The sequence below is a fragment of the Opisthorchis viverrini genome (assembly GCF_000715545.1).
Source record: "Opisthorchis viverrini unplaced genomic scaffold opera_v5_63, whole genome shotgun sequence".
Lineage (NCBI taxonomy): Eukaryota > Metazoa > Platyhelminthes > Trematoda > Opisthorchiida > Opisthorchiidae > Opisthorchis > Opisthorchis viverrini.
The window spans coordinates 728,498-749,464 of NW_008751719.1; the positions used below are offsets into that span (position 1 = coordinate 728,498).

Here is a 20,967-nt window from a genome sequence, read left to right on the forward strand (position 1 = left end):
TGCAGAAAATGTGATTTTTATTGGAAGAACTGTAACAGATGTCAATTTTGTCCTGACATCGCACACGTCTTAACCGATTCTGTTTCTAGGCGCCCTGGAATGGAATTCTCGAAATCGGTTATTCCGTTGCGACGAAAGCTATGTTGAGTGTGGAAAAAACGTGTCTTACTTTATTGGTTATTTTCCCCTATTATAAGCAATCTTTTCACAGGTCTTGGTATAGAAGCTTAAACTCATAGCCTAAGAAAACACATAGGAGCCAATTCCTTAGGTGAGTTGGCCTTCAGATTTGATGATTTTTTGATGGTGCGAGGGGATTGTGGAACTTTGCTTCTTAGGTGAAGCCACTCTATAATGACCATCCGAAGAGCACTTTAGGACTCTTTAATTCTTATCAGGAATAATCAATATTGTGCATCCAAGGGAGCTCCCGGCGAATCTCACACCCACGACTTTTTTGCCAGCAGTTTCACCATTTAGATACTTGATCACAAGCGCCCTGGTTCCAAGAGTGAGTGACGCTAAATCCTGTCCGACAGCTAAGTATTCACACTACCGATAAGCCTCCTGTGGCCAAACAATTAATTTTTGAAATTTCCAGCCGGGAGGTCACAGGAGGGACCCTGGAGGCTCGTGAAGTGCGCGCTACTGATGATTCCCAATAAGGACTAAACAGCTGCACAGGGCTTCTCGGCTTCTCGGCCTAGACTTGCATTACTCGTAGGGGACAATCACCACAAAATAGACCATTTTGCTTTGATACCACTTGCATTTGTTTTCTACCATCAGCGGGGCAGAGAAATGGATCAAAACTCAGGTGAAAAAGAGGTATAAGCAGATCAAGTATTTTGCTGGACTGTTTTACTGGAAAACTATGATGGATGTTTTACCGTTTATATCACAGTGCCTGTTGATCGACTATTCTTAAATGAAGCTGAACTAAATTTACAGGAGCAATTAATAGTGAAACTCCGTTTTTTAATATACCGTTCTGCATAGTGAACTGCTTAAGAGTTGGTTAGTTTGAAATATCTCACAATGTTGAGTGAGATCGTAGATCACAGAGCTAACTCACAATCCTTATTCTTAAAATGAATTTTACAAGCCGATCGGTTGAACGTGTGGATGTAAAGGCTCAGCAAACTTAATTGATACCTATCCCTCCTTAAGTTCACGCAAAAGCCTGTTTTATAGGTTTGCTAGTCAACAGAATTGGGCTGTCTAATCGTGATTGGTTAAAATCCTTCCGCCGGTTCATTGCCCAATAACAAACTGTCAAAGCGATGGTGTGTAAAACCGCCCGGCTTAGTCCAATGCGGTTGGCAGAAACAATTTTTAAAGTCCAGACCATGCTATAGAACAGACCACTGACTCCAAAGAGTGTTCTTCCGTATGGCTTCTGCCCGTTCAGAGCGTAGGCTCCTACTTTCCAACTTCGTCCCGGAAGCACCTAAGCTACTCATGCTCGATTCTCGTTAATGACATGGAGGTTGGATTAGCATTGTCATCATCAAAGTTTGCCGGTGCATCCAACCACTGTGATTATTTTTGTCTTGCTTGAGGTGTTTTCAGGATTCATTATAAAAAGTTCCATGATGTCGGTCAAAAAGCTCTGCCCTGAGTGAAATTAGTCAATTTTCAGTTCACCTTATGTGCCGGAAATGGATCCTGGAGGGGCACTCAAGATCAGTCGGCTCTTTAAAGTCCACTATGGTGGGGACGGGGTGGATTTTGTGGATCAGTTAAACTATCAGTTCACCAGTGGAATGATTATTGTATTTATCGTGATGATCGGATTTCGACAGTATGTGGGTAAGTTTTCTTTGAATTTTGTACGCTAAACTGAAAGAATCCACGGGAAACTGAAAAGTTTGTTAGCCTGAAAAATACAGCTTCCGACAAAAGCAGCGACTAATTCAACAGAATAAAGCGTGTACAGATTGTCTTTAGCCACAATTTAATGGTAGCATCAGTGTACTCATTTCAACAGTTAAGCTTTTTGGATATAATGACAGCGTTATATATATCTCCTGATGGAAATTATTTGATCCCTAGCGCCCAAAATTATAGATATGAGTTGCTGAATGTATAGCGTCAACACTCGAAAACAGTCTGCAAACATCAGGTGACTTTTATTATCAAAGTAGAAGTCAGGAGTTTTCCAAGCAATATCTTCCTGCTCGATTTGGTACTCAGTGGGGCATCTGTTCGTAAAAAGTGCGAATAGTGAACACGGAGAAAACCAACAGGGTGCAATAAATGAGATCAATTTTACGAACACCAGTAAAGTACATGCTTTTGTTCGTTTCCACGAATTTCCAACTGTAGAATTAGTTAATATGTCCATCTTTTTATAGAAAAATTGTGGAGAACATCAGCTCAAAATGTCACTGTCTTTACACGATTAGTCAGTGCCGCATAATTATTTGAAAATCAACAAAGATGAAAACATCTAAGTCAGCTACACCATTCTTGTACTTTATCCAAGTTTGTAGGGGTTATTCGTTCCTCCTTTTTGCAGGCAAGTAGCAATCCAGCTCGTCATTTCGGTTACCGTTGTAGCTATGACGTGTGACAAACCCAAAATAGTGGTAGTTTCAGACGCCACGAAATATTTCCAGTATATTCACAAACAAAGATGTAGTACAGATTTTAATTTAGCGTGGAGCAGTGCTTATTTGTATGTTAACGAAAAAAATCTCCGAAGAGATATCAAATGCACTTTGCAATCATATACAGCGCAGTCCTGTATTTTTAACCTACACTAAGCTGTCAACTTTGCCAGAACTGATCTTATCGGTCACGATGGGAAATCAGGACAAGCGAGTGCATCGCGTTTGCGTTGTTGCTTGTTTCCTACAGGTTGCGTGGAAATCAAATTGTCTTACTACTGTGTACTGGCAACCCTGAAAGACTCGTCTGCATTTTGTCAACTAAGGTACGATCTGACCTCATGGACTACACTGCAGATGGGCAAGTCGAATGGAAGCAGGCACAAAGTTACAGAGCCAAGACATAGGCCGCATTTAAGCTGCCATCTAAAACACGGATTTGCCGAATGGTACTGTGATCTTTAGGAGGTAGGGCGCTTGGTACTAAGGAGTGCTACTGGTCGTCCTGCATTCTAGTCGAGATCCATGTATGCCTCAGAAACATCACAAGCAGTTACCTGGCTCACAAGAGGCTATTTTGTAATACATTATAGGTGGCATGAGCAGTGGCTCACAAATAACTTCATATGCTAAGCTGGCGAGGATTGTCCCCTGAATTTACTCAGAAAATTTAGTGAAAATGCGCACCGAACAGGAGACTAACCTGAGTCAACTCGCTTAGTCCAGAAACTATTGACAATCTACAACTGTGGGGGAATTGATACCGATGTACATAATTTGACCGTAATGACGCTCATCTGTAGGTGTATGTCAGGGAAAACAACGGGACCCAATGCGTCTAAACCCAGCACTGAAGAGTGACAAGTGGTGATAAATACTTTTTGTGTCCAGAATGAAAACACAGAGACCGTGTGTCTCCGATGACCTGAGACGTTCCACCTTGAACTAAACTATTACAACTATCTAAATCTAGCACCGCGGGGTCAGGTGTTTACGGGCCCCAGTGAAGTAATGAAGTCTCTACCAATCCATTTGATCTTGCTGTTTGCTGCGGTACGCAGATTATCGCACCTAGATAAGGCCTCGGCATAAAAATGATTCACGAGCATGTGTCTATTCCCTTTCCTGAGCGTTCGCATTTAGTGTAATTTATAAAGTCTAAAGACGTTATATGAGTTTTACATATCTTGTGAGCAGGCAGGCACTACCCGGAGGACCTAAATATAATTGTGCGTTTGACGTTACAAACATGATAACAATTGCAAGATGCTGTAAAACGGTTCACGCTCCAGCTGATTTGTCCTTCAGCTGCTGCAGCCAGCATGCTGTGGGTGTTGTTGAATGTGAAACATGATTGATTGCACTAAGTGTATTGGAAACGTTCACCACTATAGTGGAGAATTCATTAGTCAGATACACAAGACTGTGGTTTGATTTAGCCTGCGGCGTCTGTACGGGGTTCACACACCGCAAACAACACCTTATATGAGAAATAAGTCCGCGTATGACAAGAGCCATCAGCATCGCAGCTTAGCTAACAATATGTACTACACACCTTTATCATAGAATCCATGTGAACAGTGTAGCCCGGTTACTGTTGCAAGTGGATAACCTGTGCAAACGAATCAATGCTCATATGAGTTGAAATTACTGCCCATGGGAACGACGGTTCATATGAAACGGCAAATCAGCGCACTCTGATAAAGAAGAATTTGCAATTGCCTCACGAACGAAATAAATCCACAACTTGAGAAATTTGTGTTGTAGTATTAACTTTCTGGAGGGATGTCTTATTAGCTTTGCCATAGTTAGCTCAATCTCGAAAACGAAGATCAAAGAAACGTGTACAGTGTACTTATGTATGCACCAGCACGCCTAAAACTATCGCAAAGCTCCCACTTTTCGAAATATCACTGACAACAGAGTTCAAATACTCCGACCAGAAGATCTGATGAAAACGTAACTAATTCAGTAAACTAAAGCATCAGTAGCCCGGTGACTATGAACGTGTGTTAGGTAAGTTTTCTACGGCAGCGGCCATTTGTCAGAAGCTGCCTTTTTTGGGGAGCACATGCGGCGTGGCATGTTGTTGCACAGCTGTGTTGGACACCAAATTGTGTGATGGTAGCTGCAACTGCGAGTAGACCTTCTGCGTCGTAAAGGCAATACTGTATTGTGCCAAAGTGGGGAATGTACGGATGAAGGAAAACAATCTGAGGTGTCCGCCCCAATGAACTATAACTGCTTGACATTCGTTATAACACCAGTCATCTGGCAGTTGAAAAAATTAATGGTCGGAAGAATAATGATGAAGGCGAACCTCACTGAGACAAAATTTTTGTTGAATTTTGTTACCTCAGCAGACCTTAGGCGTACAATCTCGTGGGCTAAATTCCTTGCCTTGTCCGAGCGCTACGGCTTCCAAATTCGTTTCAGTATACTCCGCGTTAACCGAAACAGGAACACATACAAGCCTGACCGGCTAAAATTTCTGAGAACATCCTTTCTGTTTTACATCCCTCATTAGGTTTAAATTTAGAAGTTAATTTTTTTAAATCTTCTTTCTTCCTGGTTTCGGCAAATTATCTAATCACAAATTCGACCTAATGATGCCGAATATATTGACCTAAAGAAAACCATGAAAAACGAGATATTCAGCTGTGGAAATGAAATTTCTGTGTAAGTGAAAATGTTTGTCAAAATCCGTACATTTTGAGTTCGGAAAATAACGTTCAGACTGTTCCCACTTGACGAGCTCCCAAATGGGCGGAACCAGTCGTGGGCTATCGTAGATTTTTAGAACTATTTTTGGACTTTGTAGGCAGTAGTTCACCTGGCAGTCGTCTACCCGTGGGCGTTTATCAAACAAACCAGATCATATCTACTGCACTCAGTTAACATTTTGCGTAATTGCGCTCCACACAGCATACTCAAAAACGCATCAGGGGTTTAAGCACACGGGCAACGCATAAAGCCAACTGCCGAGCACACATTTTCAAAATCGAACACTAAGCTGTCCGGCGCAGTTAACTTGCATGCACGTGATCACTACCAGGACCAGTCTTTGAGAAAAGAGCGAGTTTACGGGTGCGCGAGTGGCTTCTGTGGTGATATGTCAGGGGAGTTAACTGATACCAGTTGCTTAGGCAGCTTAGTCTGATTTCAATTCCGGAAGATATCTATAAGAAAAAGCTTGTTGCACTGGCATATTTTTAAAGGAACTATTTGACGAAGGTTGGATAAATAAAACCGTTAATTTTGACCCTGATCCGAGTACGAAGATGTGCGGAAGAAAAAAATAAACATTTGATGAAAAATTTGGCGAAATTATGCCATCACATACATTTTAGCTGCATTCCACAGTTGGTCCGTACAAATAGCTGGGATTGACATTCAGTGAGACGATAATGTTCCTTTTAGTTCACCATATCAAGACAGAGACACAGATATTCTCTTACAGTTTGTTACCCAGTAGTTTATTTGGATGTCAGTTTTATGCCCTTTCAAAGATAAACAACTTTTTTCGAAGTTCAAATACTTGTTGCCTATCATTGATTTCCATTTTGAAAAACATTAGCATAGCCAAAAACACCACAAATCATATTTATCATCAAAGTAATCTCTACTTATTCCAAATGATCCACTGATAAATGATAATCAGATAGCTCGTAAAGTAAGCATGCTTGGGCATCTCGATATCTTGGTCGGCGCACAACTTGCTCACAAGGAGGGGACGGTGGTTCAAATACATCCATCTACTCAACAGAGATTTAATCCTGTTAGAGACGCCTTTATATGTCAAAAAGCCGAGGAGCGTTGTACAGCTATCATATTCTTGTTTGGTATCATCAGTAGTGCAAACTAAGAGTTTTAAACCCTCAACTTTCCACTCGGTGGTTGAGCACGTAGCCGTCTTGCTGTGAGTAACTGATCGAAGGGGTGATCAGTCCCCCTTGGAGCTCTTACTCTATTTTAAAGTGACAGACGCAGCTAACAGCCAATCCAGCTCCCGAAGAAGAATGATAACTATGGCTTTACGACACATTTAACATTTACGTACCTTCAGAACTGACATGATGCGTGTAATAAACACAATAAAAACCGTGGCATACTAATGGTGACTATTTGTTATGGACCAATCGACGGCACTCAACTTTCTTGGGAACTTGATTAAGTGAGGCAAACTCTTGTTCCGGCGTTTCGTTTTTGCTTGTATTTTGGCCTGGTCAATAAAGCGAGGATGTCATGACGGGAAGAAAGCTTTCTCTCTTACAGACTTTTTGAACAGGGAAACACTCTCATATGTATCTTGTTTATCATAACTGAATATTCGTCTTCCTTTTGAACGCTCGTTGACAATCACTCTAACGTAAACTCAATCCTACAAACCGATTCCACGAGTTCCGTGATAAATCTCACTTTTCAGTTGACGCGAAGCGGGTTTACGGGAAAACATATCACTCGCCTGCTTCATCAGTAGCATTTACCGTCACACCAGTTCGCTGAGGTCAAAACCAGTATATCTGTTTTGGTTTTGTACAAAACAGTTGAATTTGTTCGTCCCAAAACATTCAGACATGGAAAACCCTACAGGCATCTAATAAACTAATGGTAGCAACATTTACTTTGCTCTTCGTTTTTTTCTCGTTATCACACTGTTTTTTAAGAGACCTTAAACCCACACTGAGATCAACAGGCTGCCACCCCTCCGCCTGGTTACGCTGATGATGATCAAAGACAGCACTCTTAAATACTTTTAAAAAAACATAACTTTCACTTTCGCACCTCAAAGGTTAAGATGCAACACCAATGAATATTCAAGAACCCATTTTTCAAAAACACTTCTTAGCTTTCTTACCCCTTTGACAGTTCATGAGGCATTGTCATCGAAGTTGAAAAGCCGGACACATGAAAACATTATGCATCCTAGCACGCAAAATGTTGACGTAGAAGCGAACTAGGATGTCGTTCTTCCTACTGGTCTCGTGGGATAAGACAATGCCGAAAGGAATCGGCTACGTCATAGGATGATCCATGTAATTAGATGCGCACTAGGGGACATCGCTCTGCGGTAATGGGTTATGGAAACAAAGGATGTTATCGGACAACAGTCAGCCGCGATTTATTATCAGGAGTATATAAAAGGAGTTGAAATTCTAAAGGCGTAAATACGACCGGTGGCAACGCCTGGTAGTGCGATAGCCGTTTGCCTGCCCGTGTGGTGAAGATTGGCCTAAAATCAGGTTACGAGTACCATAAAATCACGTTTGTCGGTCCCTCGTTACCATGTTTCTGAATTTATATCTTTTGTATTTTTCTGCCTTTATTAGAAACTGTAAACTCTGGGGGGTTACTTGTTTGCCACGGAGTTGAGGCCTTGTGTATTGGTACATAATTCCCCTCGGATTGAATCTGTCAAGTGCAAAGAGAGTCTGCGGCCGCCACTAAGGCATTTTTGTGAGGAGAAATGTATGGGGTTTTTTATATCAAGAACCACTTAGTGGCAAGATACACACAAAATTTCGATGACCGCTACAAATCACCTAAGTAAGCTGGTTAGCAGTCGTTGGAAGTCTTCCACTTCCAATAAATGTACTGAAAGGCGTACTGAATGTCTCTCAATTTAAACAAAATTCTTAGCAAATACACTCTATAGCACATCATTTTCAATGCTCATCTAAACCTCAGCTGAGTTTCTCGCTTATACATGTTTTTTTCAACAATCGAAAACCTCTTGTTTCGTTCGGCATGATATCGTTCGGTATGAGGTCGCACTATAGTTCCTTGAAGACAAGTAAAGTTTCTCAAAACTCTTCGAAGACCAACCACCGGTTTGACTTGGTCCTTAAGACGTAGATCCATCTTCCGAGTTTTCATCAACCTTGCCTTCTGTTTCTGCAAATTCCGTACCCGGACTCAAACAGAAAATACGTTTGGGCACGAAGGGTCGCAAATACATCCTGATGGTAAAATCTTATTCTGATACAATACTTTCACTTTCTTACCTTAGGAATGCTCAAAGATGCACTTTATTCTCGACCGTGTTTCTGAGAACCCAAAGTGTGCTGTTCCTGGGCCCAAGCACTTCTTGTTTCCTTGTAATCCACTAGTACACCCCTTATCCACTGCTGTCTTCATCGCATATCTATAGCTGTTGATGATGATTGTGTTCCCATTGATGTCGTCTGAAAATGGGTCAGGTGATGGAGTGAAATGCATTGAGAGATTGCGGTGGAGATTTCGTCGTGCAAGTAAAAACAAGTTACGTTGAAAAGCCGAGTAGCACTGCACAGTTTATTCATCCTTAGTCGGTAGTGCTTTTTTCACACAACTCCAGAACCCACAACCTTCCAGCTAGTAGTTTCATTACTTCCCCTTTCGGCCACGATACAGTGATCAGTAGTGTGGATAGATTGAAGCTAGTCAGAACATAGCAACACTACTTCCTCAATTACCAAATTCACACCACGCGATCACCCATAGGGTGGATCCCATTCTATGAGCTGCTTTCGGATTGTTGATGGAGGAAGCAGATCCTATCTTTCATGTTACATCGTTGGTATTAATTTATAAAGCAGAATATGTTTAGTCCCCTGAAGCTTGCCACTACGTGCTTCAATCTTCAGAAAATTCCTTGATAAGCGCCGCGAGGTCGATGGTGCTTCCTTTTTTCCAACACTTCCTTCTATATAACAAATCACAATGCGGTCGCTGACGATGCTATATCGGCAGCGGTGGAGCTGTTGTGCAAGTGGAAACAGGGGTGAAAAGACTTCACACTTTATTCTGACACAAGCAACACCAATATTACAAACAGTACTTGAACTACTGCTTGTTTCAGTCAACTCAGTTCCACAAGTTTTACCGTAATTTCATTGAAGCAGGATTATGTCATGTGTGTTTTGTGGAACAAGGTGCAGAGCGGTTAAAATTATGGTTTCCGTGGTTACGTAGTTTGGAGTGCTTTACTACTTGTTTTCATCCCGGCATGCGCGAACTTGTGTCATTCTAGTGCATCATGTATGAGTTTAACATATGCGCTAGTGAGAATTAACCATATTCCTAGAAGACATGTCCTTTGATGTGAGCACGTGTTCTTCTCTTCTCAGACGTGAGACAAAATTTATTCGTCGCATTTGAAAAGGGATGGCTAACAAGCTTGGACAAGAGAACAATACCAAGTTAAAATCGGTGTCACATGATCAGGTAGACGGCAAGCACGATTGTAGCTGAAACCTAAGCATCACGGAGAAATCCAACCTTGTCATATCGCAAATAAAAAAAACCTGCTTTTCAATCTCTGCGTTTGAGTACTTGAACCACAGAGAAAAGTACCATCGTTTTTCTGCCTCCTCTGTTTTACTGTCCTTAGAAAGACTTGAAAAAATGTATTTGAACGCATTTTAGCAAAACACCTTACAGGCTTTAGTGAGGGGAATGTCTCCGATGCGACTGGCTGTCAGAACAGAGTTGTACCGTACAAAGAACCTGTCCCTGTAGCTCATTACCAAATTCTCAGACAGCTTGTGACAAACAACCCATCATGATTAATATACCCTTCGAGCCTAACATGAATAATGCATTTGCCCAACTCACGTTCGACTGTCAACTGGTAACACCGATTATTTATCCGTTAGTAGATCTTGCTATTCCGTCGTTGTTGATGATTATCAATCCCAGTACATTTGTGCCCCAAACTCCTCAACTAAGCAAACTGAGTCAAGTTGTCATCTTAGATTTATGGAGCTATTTTTCATTAATTAGTCCCAAAATAATTCACTGTAAAGCAGATGAAGTGAATAGAATAACGTATGGAAAAGTGTCTTTCAGATGTTCCAAGCCCAAATTTCTTCGGTACACAAATTTTGATACACGTATTGTAATTGACTTATTGGTGAAGCCGGATCCATCTTTGTACCAGGTTGCCTTCCAAACTCCCGAAAGCACTCATATCTAGCAGTGATCAAATTTTTTCAGACTCGCCCACTCTTGAGCTCATAGAATATGCATAATTCTGTGAATGTCAGAAGTGGTTGTCCGAATACTCGTAGTATATACACTTGGCTGACAACCAGACAACCGTTACCGCCACTCCGGTAAAGTCTGGGTCTGGCTTTCGCCCATCTTGACAATGAATATTCATACTTTCTATGTAATTTCCTCCAAATTTTGTCGTATGCTTCATCAACCGCCCGACACTTTTCAAGCATTAGGCTGGCAATTCAAGTATTCCGATCGGCCAGTGCTTTCTAGTTTTTTTTCCTTTGTCCATCGTAAAGCTCTACAGAGAATCTTTGATTGCTTTACTAACTATAAATGGCTTCGCAAATGTCGAGTTGAAACATGTGAAGTTGAGAACTATGGTAGTACTCATCCGGAGACGGCAGCAACAAGGACAGAACGTTTGTATTGGTGAACACTGGTGGTCCTTGAGTGCAAAAAAACTGCGCGGTGAATCAGCAGTGTTAAACGTCCTTCGATTACAGTTTACCAAGAACCTAACTTGAGCCAAATGCTCCAACCTATCATTTAGACCCAAAGGAGCATGCGGTCTAGGAGATGCGCAGTGTTCTTAGCGGATCAATGAGAACAGCTCATCAGTAAAGATGAAGCAAACACATGGAGCAGTTTTACTTCCCAAAATGTCGTCATGAGCAACTGTCAGTGGCATGCGATTGGTTAACGTAATTCGACGTAAATCTACCCGCTAATTACAAAGCTTAGGGCCAAACATACCCCACATGTATATGCATGAAGACGGGACTACTTGTACTTACTAGTTTGTTGCATGTGAAGACCAAATTAAAATCCCTTTAGAAATTTCAACTCTACCCATTCTACATGGAAATTCATATCAATTACTTGGATCATACATATAAAACCGAATAGAATCTTTCTCGCTATGAAAGTGCTTGAAGTACGCCTTACACACTTATTAAGACTGCTCACAAAATTAATTCCCGAAAGAAATATTATTTATCTACCCTGAAAAAAACAACGCCCTTGTGCTGAAAAAAGCTTTGTCTAACCTGAAGACCTCATTAAGTTAGCATCGGTTTCTGGCTTCTAAACTGTAAGAAGTAGATATCAACAAGTTTGCGTTCAAATCCTCTAGGTCTTTTCTTCAAAAAAGAGCAAGATCAAACTCTTACATTGATTACTCTTATAGACTTGCTGCGCTCATTGTTCATAAGCTTCTCTTGAGGCATTTGCTGGTTCCCAAAACGTACTTTTTACCTAGACGTTCCTTAATTTTCCACTAAATCAAAAGTAGGTTGATCACTGACGCTAATCCGATGATGAACCTACGTAGATGAAACTTGCTTTCCACAACAGGGTCACTTTCTTTGAGTAGAATGTCTACGACCGACTTCAAAAGTTAATGTTTTGCATAGGGACATGACGGGAAGTAATGCGGATAAAAAAGTTTGTGCAGAGTGGCAGCAAGACCTATCCCTGGGTGGTAAGATTTAGGTGAGCAAAGCATGCACGTTAGAACTGCGCTCAGTTGTTTTGTAACATTTCGCTCAGCATATCGTCTTTCAACGAAAGTACCAAGAAACAAGAGCGTCCGCGTACGGAGTTGTTTCATACCAAGCGTTTTTTGAATCACGTTTAATTGGGACTTTTGCTCCTGCAACCATGCTTTGTAACAACATTGCTGCTCTAATGCGACTAGCCTTCCTTCTCTGAACAGCGTGTTTAAGGGGGTAATCCGATCATTTTGACAATAGTTGGTAAACTAAGTGAGGGTGACGTATCCACTAATATCAAAGCACATTCTTGGGAATCAAGGTAATGGCCAGAAAAGCACAAACTGGAACATAAATAAGACAGAGTCACCTTTCATAAGTGATATTTAACCCTTGATTTTGAGCTATGAGACGCTTATCGAAAAGTGTTTTGGTTCAGTAGAACACAGCCGGAACCCACACAATGTGTGACCACAAAATACTTTCAGCTAAAGAACTTGACCGTTGCATTAGCAAACGATGTTGCCTTTTGAATAACGATGCCTCAAAATTCCAATTACCGAAGATTTAACAGTATTACAACAAAAAAACGTGGATACTGAATTTCAGCCTGTGGGCAATAGACAATACCTACAAAAAATACCTGGGAGAAGAATGTATCGTCCCTACCAGAGTCGCCCCAGGCCACACACCAGAGCAAATTCGTGTACTCTTCCGAAAGTATATCCGGAATACTTTCAGCCATGTGTTTCACTTTTCTACTGCTTGCTATAGTTCATCATTAACTTTTCGTCTCTAAGGAAAATATTTCCTGTTTGTCTTCAAAATGTGAAATTTTTCATCAAGGAACGGAAACACGTGAACCTACAAACATAAAAAATATACAATAATAGAAATGCTCGGACCTTCAGGGTCTGTTCAAATCCACCACCAAGTAAGAAATGCGACAAATATATCACGCGGATATTTTATATTTTCAATGTCTTGTGGATCTTGCTATAACAAGCAGCAACTTTGCAGAACGAATATTTAACAAAATTGCACTACATGCCATTAATATGTTCGTTAAGCGACAATCAAAGCTAATAGCTACTTTGTGAGGAGAAAGCTAGTAAGTAATCCTATCCACGCAGTATATTTTAAAGTTTTTCCTGTCTACTTATACGACTAGGGGGATAAACTAAAGTTCCAGGCTGTCTGAATAAGGAAACTGGAGCGGTACACGCGTTACGTATCTCTCAGTAGTCATACAACGTTATTACAGCTAGAGATTCCACAATTATCTAGGATACTTGACACTGGGATCTTTTTGCTGGTGTTAATTAGTGTTTTATTCGCCCCTCACCTTGTAGTGGACGTTGCAATAACGGTTGCAATAAAACGACACAGTACATATCTGGTTCGTTGGGCTTGCCCTGAGTAGTGATGCGTAAAGTAAACCTGTCCCCTCGCTTGATCGGCGCCCGTTTTTTGAAACCACAGCGCCTAATGAGCAGGTCACAGGCGACATTGTCAAACAGGCAAGTCGCGTTCAATCAACCGTCAGCTGCTATCGTTTTGGTGCTGAAAAGTTTTCGACAACTGGTTGAGAAATTTGAGTATGATTGTATAGAAGGAATGCGTAGGCAAGAAAAGAACATTTTCATAGCAGCCAATTATCATATCATGGACGCTGTTCCACACATTGGTATTGGGCGTACTCTGCTTTGTACCGAAGCAAATCTGAGAGCTTTGCTGGTTAAATGCGTCCACAAATTGGTTGAGGTATATAAGAATTGAATATAAAAGGACGGAGCACGCATCTGAAAATATATGTTGGCATGAAAAAAACCGGATACTATTCAACACCTTTCCTGTTTAGCCTCACATGAGGCGTGATTTTGTTGGACTTCAATTTTGTCGGACTTCAATCCGCAAAAGCAGAGAGGATTACAAATCCGTATCCCAATCCCGGTCGACCAAACAACGGAAATACCTCGGGTTAGACTACATAGATTTACAAATGTACGTGAAGTTTAGAAATGCTTAGTTGTCGCGCCGGAATAGAAATTTTCATATATATATCTATATATATATATATATACATGTACACATATATATACAAGATGTATGTAATGTGCACTGCGCACACCACCGTCGTGAAGGAGCATGTGTTTGGTGATTATCTTCTTAGATCCGTTCACTCTCATTTATCTTTATCGTGTTCTTACGTATAATTTACTCTTTTGCATTAGAAAGCATGTCAAAGTTTCCTGATGTTGAACTTAGTGCGAGGTGCAAATAATCCTTTCCAGACAAATCCATACATGCTAAACACTTCTAGCAACATGAAGGATTGCACATTAACTTGTGCTCTTAAGACGATTGAGCAGATGTTTCTTCTGTCAATTGATTTCCAGGATATAACGAGAAAACGCTCAACAGTAACCGTCTGTATGGGACGTGTAGATATGTAACAACGTGCATCCGGATGCCACGTTACGGTACGCTTTGGCAAAACACCATGGCCATTTCTAGACGTGGCTATCGGTAAAGCATTACATGTTTCTAATCTGTTCCTTCATTTCTCACCGACGTGAGATCGTTTCACTCTCTCTCTCTCCGCTACACCCCTCTAGCACTGCATCAGTTGCTGGTCTCATGCTGACTTCTTAGCCATCTTTTCCACCACAATTTTAAATGCAAGCGGATATAAGGAATTGATATATGATAACAAATATCAGAAACAAATTGTTTCTACCCAAGAAACGAGCAGCGTTTGGAAACAACATAATATTTTCATTCGTACAAATTCGTTTTATTTAAATTGCGGGCAGGCGATGATTAGGCAACATACTCCAGTGGTGTAGTTACATCACAGTCTCCCCAAATAACCGTTGGATGCGTTTAACGGGAATTTACTTACAAGAAATCAATGCAAGAATATTGGGAGGTCTAATAAAAGTGAAGGAATCAGCCATTTTGACCGGATGGGGCTTCAGTTTAGGGATCGATCTTGTTTATATCTTGTGGTTGAAAAAAATTTTCGGCAGTAGATTGCCTTTCAATTTGAGTTTTTCTCCCAAAATCTGTGTACAAAATGTGGATTACACCTACTTGAAAACCGAGCTACTTAAATATGTTTCGCTTTCCAGAATACTGCTGATTGTTGCTCAACATCGGAGCTGAACATATTCCCAAGTGCCACATCCTGTTACGCCTGTAGAATTCTCAACGCCTTTCATTGTCCTAAGACCACTTATAAACTCGGTGTAATCTACGGCCTCAACAAGCTTCTTCTAACAACATAATGGACGTTAGAAGTACACAACTCCATGCTAAACAGAAAATGCATTGCTTCAGACTGTTTGCCGATTGCGGACACAACATATCACTGTTCGGTGCCTATAAATGACAGCTTCTCTTCCAAACGCAGGTGATGTTGCCTTGATTAGAAACAAAATATCTGCAACCAAATTGTCCTACGCGGCGAACAAACATGTTCTAAAATAATGTCGTCTATTAGACAAACAACAAGTAATTTGAAGCGGGGTTTTAAATTTTCTACCTACGTTAACATCCTAGGAATTATCAGATATAATACAAGGAAAATTCTCATTTGTCTCCATTACTTACCCCTTATTCATGTCCACTATTCACCTTCCATGGATTCAGACATAGAATGACCACAGTTTTGTTCACTACAAATAAGGTTTCGAACTGGCTGCTCTTTTTGTCTATTTACACATGTTTTTTTTCCAACGATGACTGTAAACATAGATTTTTCCAACAATATTCTATTATTATAGCAGACAATGCTGCCTTACCCTCTATAGCACCATGTAATAGGTGCAATCAAGAATATGATGTGAAACAAAAACTCATTTCTTCTGTAATGTCTCGAACATAATTGCGGAACCCTAATGAGGTTACCTAATAACAGAATAAAAAATCAAGAAACCTCAGTAAGTGTCAACTGAGGGGTGAGAACGCCGAACAGATTGCTACGTTGATTAACTTTTCCGAAGTATCGCGGAGCAACTGTGAGCAAGGACAACAATAACCTATGCATCCGCATACTTTCAGCTAATCACCGAAGCAAGTAGTTGGAGTTATCCAACAAAAATCGGAAACAAAACAGGAGGAAAGATGATGCTAACACTAGCTGGGGATGGAGAGACAATTTTATCATTGCAAGTCGTGAGATTTGAGTGGCTTGGTACTTAGGCCAGCATAAAAGTAACCATATCATGCTTAAGAAGTCGAAAGAAGTTGCGCTGAGTATTTCATCTGTTTAGCCTACCAAGAGTATAGTAATCCTGCTGCGGCATTATTACCGTCAAGCTCGAACGGAACAAAAAGCACGAATAAACCCATGGTATTCAGCCTTCGGCAGGACTGACAAGGAGCAAAACAAGGGGCCAGAATGTTTTAACTAATCCACCATTCGCCATAAAGGACTACTTTTGGAAGACATGTGAGGGTAGAAAACATGATGACTTACGTTAAACGTATAATCATCCTCGCTCCGTAAGGATGGTCTAAGGAAATCCAATAGTTAATCATGAATACAAGACACCTACTCGCAAATGCCAGTGTTGAGTGAGAACATCTTCGTGTCGCATTTATTCCATTGTTATTCAATATCTCCCTTCAGCGAAGTTGATTGTAGTGTCAATTTGTTGTACTCTGATTCACATGCATATCCCCAAAGATTTATGGCGTGACTGCAAGGCTCACCTGGTGCAGTAGATCAAGGAGGGGTTGTACACGCATTTTTGGTTTGTACTAATGAGTGTCACAGCTGCCCACGGCAATAAGCGCGTACGCTTTCATCTTCTAGCGGAAACCTTTTAGTAGTGTGAAGGCAATATACCGTGAAAATGAGTTAACTTATATTTACGTTATGTACAACACGGATAAAGGAAAGTTGATACAAAACTTTCGCAGCAAATCTGTGTACGACGCAAAGCATAAAGCTAGCAAGTAGCGGGGGGGAACTGGGACAACGTCAAAGAGTTGCAAACCGTAAGATTGACAAAAAGGTAAATTGTACAAATGTGGCTAAAAAGTGATCATTACCGCCTTGATAATACTTCAGTGGTTTCCGAATTTTTCGAGTTACTAGCCAACTGTACAGAAAGAAACAAACAAAATATGTTATACATTCACCAGCACACTGTTGTGATGGTTGACATTTCACACCTACCAAATAATGGCATGGTTTTCACCACAGCACGAATGACGTTTTCGAGGCATTAAAAAACGTTTGTAACATTGCGGAGCAGAATGTGACACTGTAGTCAAACCAAAATAGGCGCCGAAGGTTTTCTTCAATAAAAACGAAAAAATTTAACACCCGCTTCACACTTCAGTTTTCCTACTCAGAGGTATCCGCAGAGAATGACCAGTTATCAAAGCGAGTATCAAAGGGAGCTCCGCCCATTTAAGTGCTTCAACTGTCACAAGTGTTTTTGTAAACTACCTTATTTGGGTGTGCTTTTCAGGAAGTCGTACAGTGAGAAAATACTGAGTTTCAGATTTATCAAATTGCTTTCAGTCAAACTCCGTTACCATTTCTTTTGAAGGGAATCATACCATACGACACTATTTCTAACTGTCCCTTGTACAGTCAACCTGAACCTTATGGCGATTGATTATTCACATATATTTTTTATCCTTAGAAATATTTCGCAGCCCGGCAAACATTTCTCGCGACTTTGTAACCAATAATTAGCGGCCTGGTTGATACAAAGCAAAGTGTCGGTAATAAAATATACAATTTACTCGGCTTGAGTAGTCATTAAGCTGACTTTAGCAAGCTTCTAAATTGAGTATCTCCAGTGCTGAATCAGGAATACAAGGTCTGAAAATTCAGCCTCACGTTCGTTTTGATATTTATGGGAAGAGTTTGCTAAACGCAAGGGTGTGACTAACCATGAAATGTTTCATTAGAATACTTGGCAGTCAAATAACATAGGAATCATTCTGAGCTGAAAAGAGGCTCAAAACGTTCCACATATTTGTACTTTACTTGAAAAGACCACACATCGGCTGCATGCACAGTGTTTAAGGTTTCCGAACAACACCATACCGTGCAGAAGAATCACGCTGAGATGTCAAGGTGTTATCAAGCTTTGCCGCCATGAGCGTACCAGTCATGTGTTAAGTTCGCTTAGAAATAAAGACGAGTTGTCAAAGTTTCCGAGACCACTAAGAGAAAATTTGCCTTGATAAAGTGAAGAATACTTACAAACTGCATGCTTTTTTAGTAGCCTTCTTTAGTAAGAGCGTCCCCACGATATCTATTTGGTTTCTTAGCGCAACCTTTTAGCAATTTACATTAAAGCTGTTTGGTTATCTGGACTATATCAACGCCTGTTCATTATGGCAGGTATGAAAAGCCCCTAGGATATCACATAAATCAACTGCCGTCCCGATAACCGATCTCGGGAGTCAGATGTAAAGTTCAAATGCACAAGCGTGGTAAAAAGCCATCGGTTTTCAGCTCAGCTGGCAAACCATGCGTCCAATATGCATGGGACCAACTGGTCCATTCCGTTCTCCGGCGCATGCTCTGTTTTGCACGCTATAAACACAAACTCCCACACCAAGGTCTCCTCTGCTTCCCAAAACTTTCAGAACGCGACTGAATGAAAGGTGAAAAATGACCAAACATATAGGCTAGACTGTGTTATTAGAGAAGCAAATGCAATTTTTGCACTTCAAAAGCTATACTGTTCCATGGAGTTATAAAATCTCCCCACACAACCATTTCGGCAAGGCGGATTGCAGTTCCTCTGTAAATGCTTCTGAAACACAGTCTGAAGGCCCACGGGTAGTCTGTAGACGTGACAAATATTCTGATGTGTTTAGAACAAGATATTTCAACTCTTCTATAACTACGTTACAAAATGCCCCCGTACCAAAAAAAGAACTACTTGAATTCGTAGATGACTGATAGGTCGCCGCATCCGGGTGCACAGCGTCATGTACTGACCACTGCTAGTAAACAATAGTTTGTCTACGGCATCTCAAATTTGGTATGTGGGGAAATACGAACAATTCCTACATGTTCAATTATCCCAGTAAACTCTCCCAGGTGGTTTTTTTGATCAACAGACACAGTACTGATATTCTTCCCTGCTGGGGAACCTGTAGACGCAGTAACTTGTAGTCGTTAGTTTGTTCGCTGAGCTTGGCAATTTTATGGCAGCCCGGCTCAGCAAACAAATCAACGACCATCTACGCTACTCGACCGCCATTTTTTTTTCTCTAGAGCAGTAACTCGTCCTAACCGGCCAACTTCAAGTTCGTTCCCAAAATAGGCATCCACTTGTGTGTCAGACGCAGGTTGATGCCAATACAGGCCCTAAATCGAGTTTGAGTTCAGTTTGAGTCCCAGTTAGCATTTATCTTGGTAAAGCTAATTAAATGACAAAGAATAAAGTCAGAAATATCTTCAAGATCAAAAATAACTCTCATTCTTAGACGAAAATTGAATCCAAAGTCTTTTAAGCTAACGACCATCTACGCTACTCGAGCTACCGCCATTTTTCTCTAGAGCAGTAACTCGTCCTAACCGGCCAACTTCAAGTTCGTTCCCAAAATAGGCATCCACTTGTGTGTCAGACGCAGGTTGATGCCAATACAGGCCCTAAACCGAGTTTGAGTTCAGTTTGAGTCCCAGTTAGCATTTATCTTGGTAAAGCTAATTAAATGACAAAGAATAAAGTCAGAAATATCTTCAAGATCAAAAATAACTCTCATTCTTAGACGAAAATTGAATCCAAAGTCTTTTAAGCTTCTTGTCTAACACTATGGACTTGAAAATATTTTCTAATCACTCCTCATCTCATTCAGTCACGTCATAGCTCAGCTGGCGATTATTCACACCTCCTCAATTGTCTTCCATTTAATTTCGTAGCCTTCTTTGCATCTCTGTTTATCAGATATTTTTCGGGGTACCAGTAGATCTCGACCGAAGTATCATTAAAGTACTCTCGGCACCCTCAGTGACATTACCACCAAACTTACTTTAACACCCCAAAACCTGCTTCGTTCTTTTAAGGGCTCACCGGATGGGGGAAATCTCCGAGTTTCTGTCAACCTTACGTTCTACTTAAAACTTGATAACCCTACGGAGTACCCACCACAATGCTTCTCCAGCCAAACTGTCTGAATATACTAAGCATCAAATTAAACGAAACAAAAGAGGATATCGTGTTCGCTGTAGTATTTTATATATAGGAAAAAATAACTAAATCTAATTGCACAGGGAGAGGGATACTGGATAGGTGATCAGTTGTAGTAATTGCTTCCTTGAATGTCATACACGCCAAGCAGTGCCGTTGTATGCTGCCTGAACAATTCTGATCCAAACACGGAAGACCACTTCTCAGCTTCAGCTGATACGGTATATATATATGCGATATATTATACGATATATCGGAAAGAAAACGGCGTCCCATTATACCCAAAATGACTAATGGCTGGAGTTTTTATCGTGACACGCATTAATTTGTTTTATTAATATTCTTGCGGACCCTCAAGACCGTAAATAGTACGAGTCCACCGCTATTCTCACATCCGGCACTACCTCAACTCATAAGAAAAAAGTTGAGGCTGATCCAATCATAAATGGAAAACCGTTATGCGACGAGAGGGACAGTTGCACTGAAAGAATTAAGGATAAAAAACCATCAGTTTCAACCAGAATTAAAAGTGACAGTGAATAAAACATCCTTCTGCTCTTGTATTCTTCAAACATCTTTTCTGTAACCGACTATTCAACAGATAACAACGAATTTTCTACACTTATAGGGGCAGTGTTGTTATATCGGAAATAACGTGGAAGATCCCTAATCACAGGTTTTGCCGCCTATCCTCCTCAAAAAATGCCC

At 40.8% G+C, this 20,967-nt stretch overlaps 1 protein-coding gene across 1 annotated transcript in view; it reads left to right on the plus strand.

Annotated features, from left to right (window-relative positions):
• Positions 1-1,422: 1,422 nt before the first annotated feature.
• The window catches only part of T265_04040 (hypothetical protein), a gene marked incomplete at both ends in the record, with an annotated part of 65,953 nt that continues 46,408 nt past the window's right edge, over positions 1,423-20,967 (plus strand). Inside the window, one exon of the mRNA XM_009168675.1 lies at positions 1,423-1,812. Within this exon, the coding sequence (XP_009166939.1) occupies positions 1,662-1,812 (151 nt within the window). The remainder of the gene's footprint in view (positions 1,813-20,967) is intronic.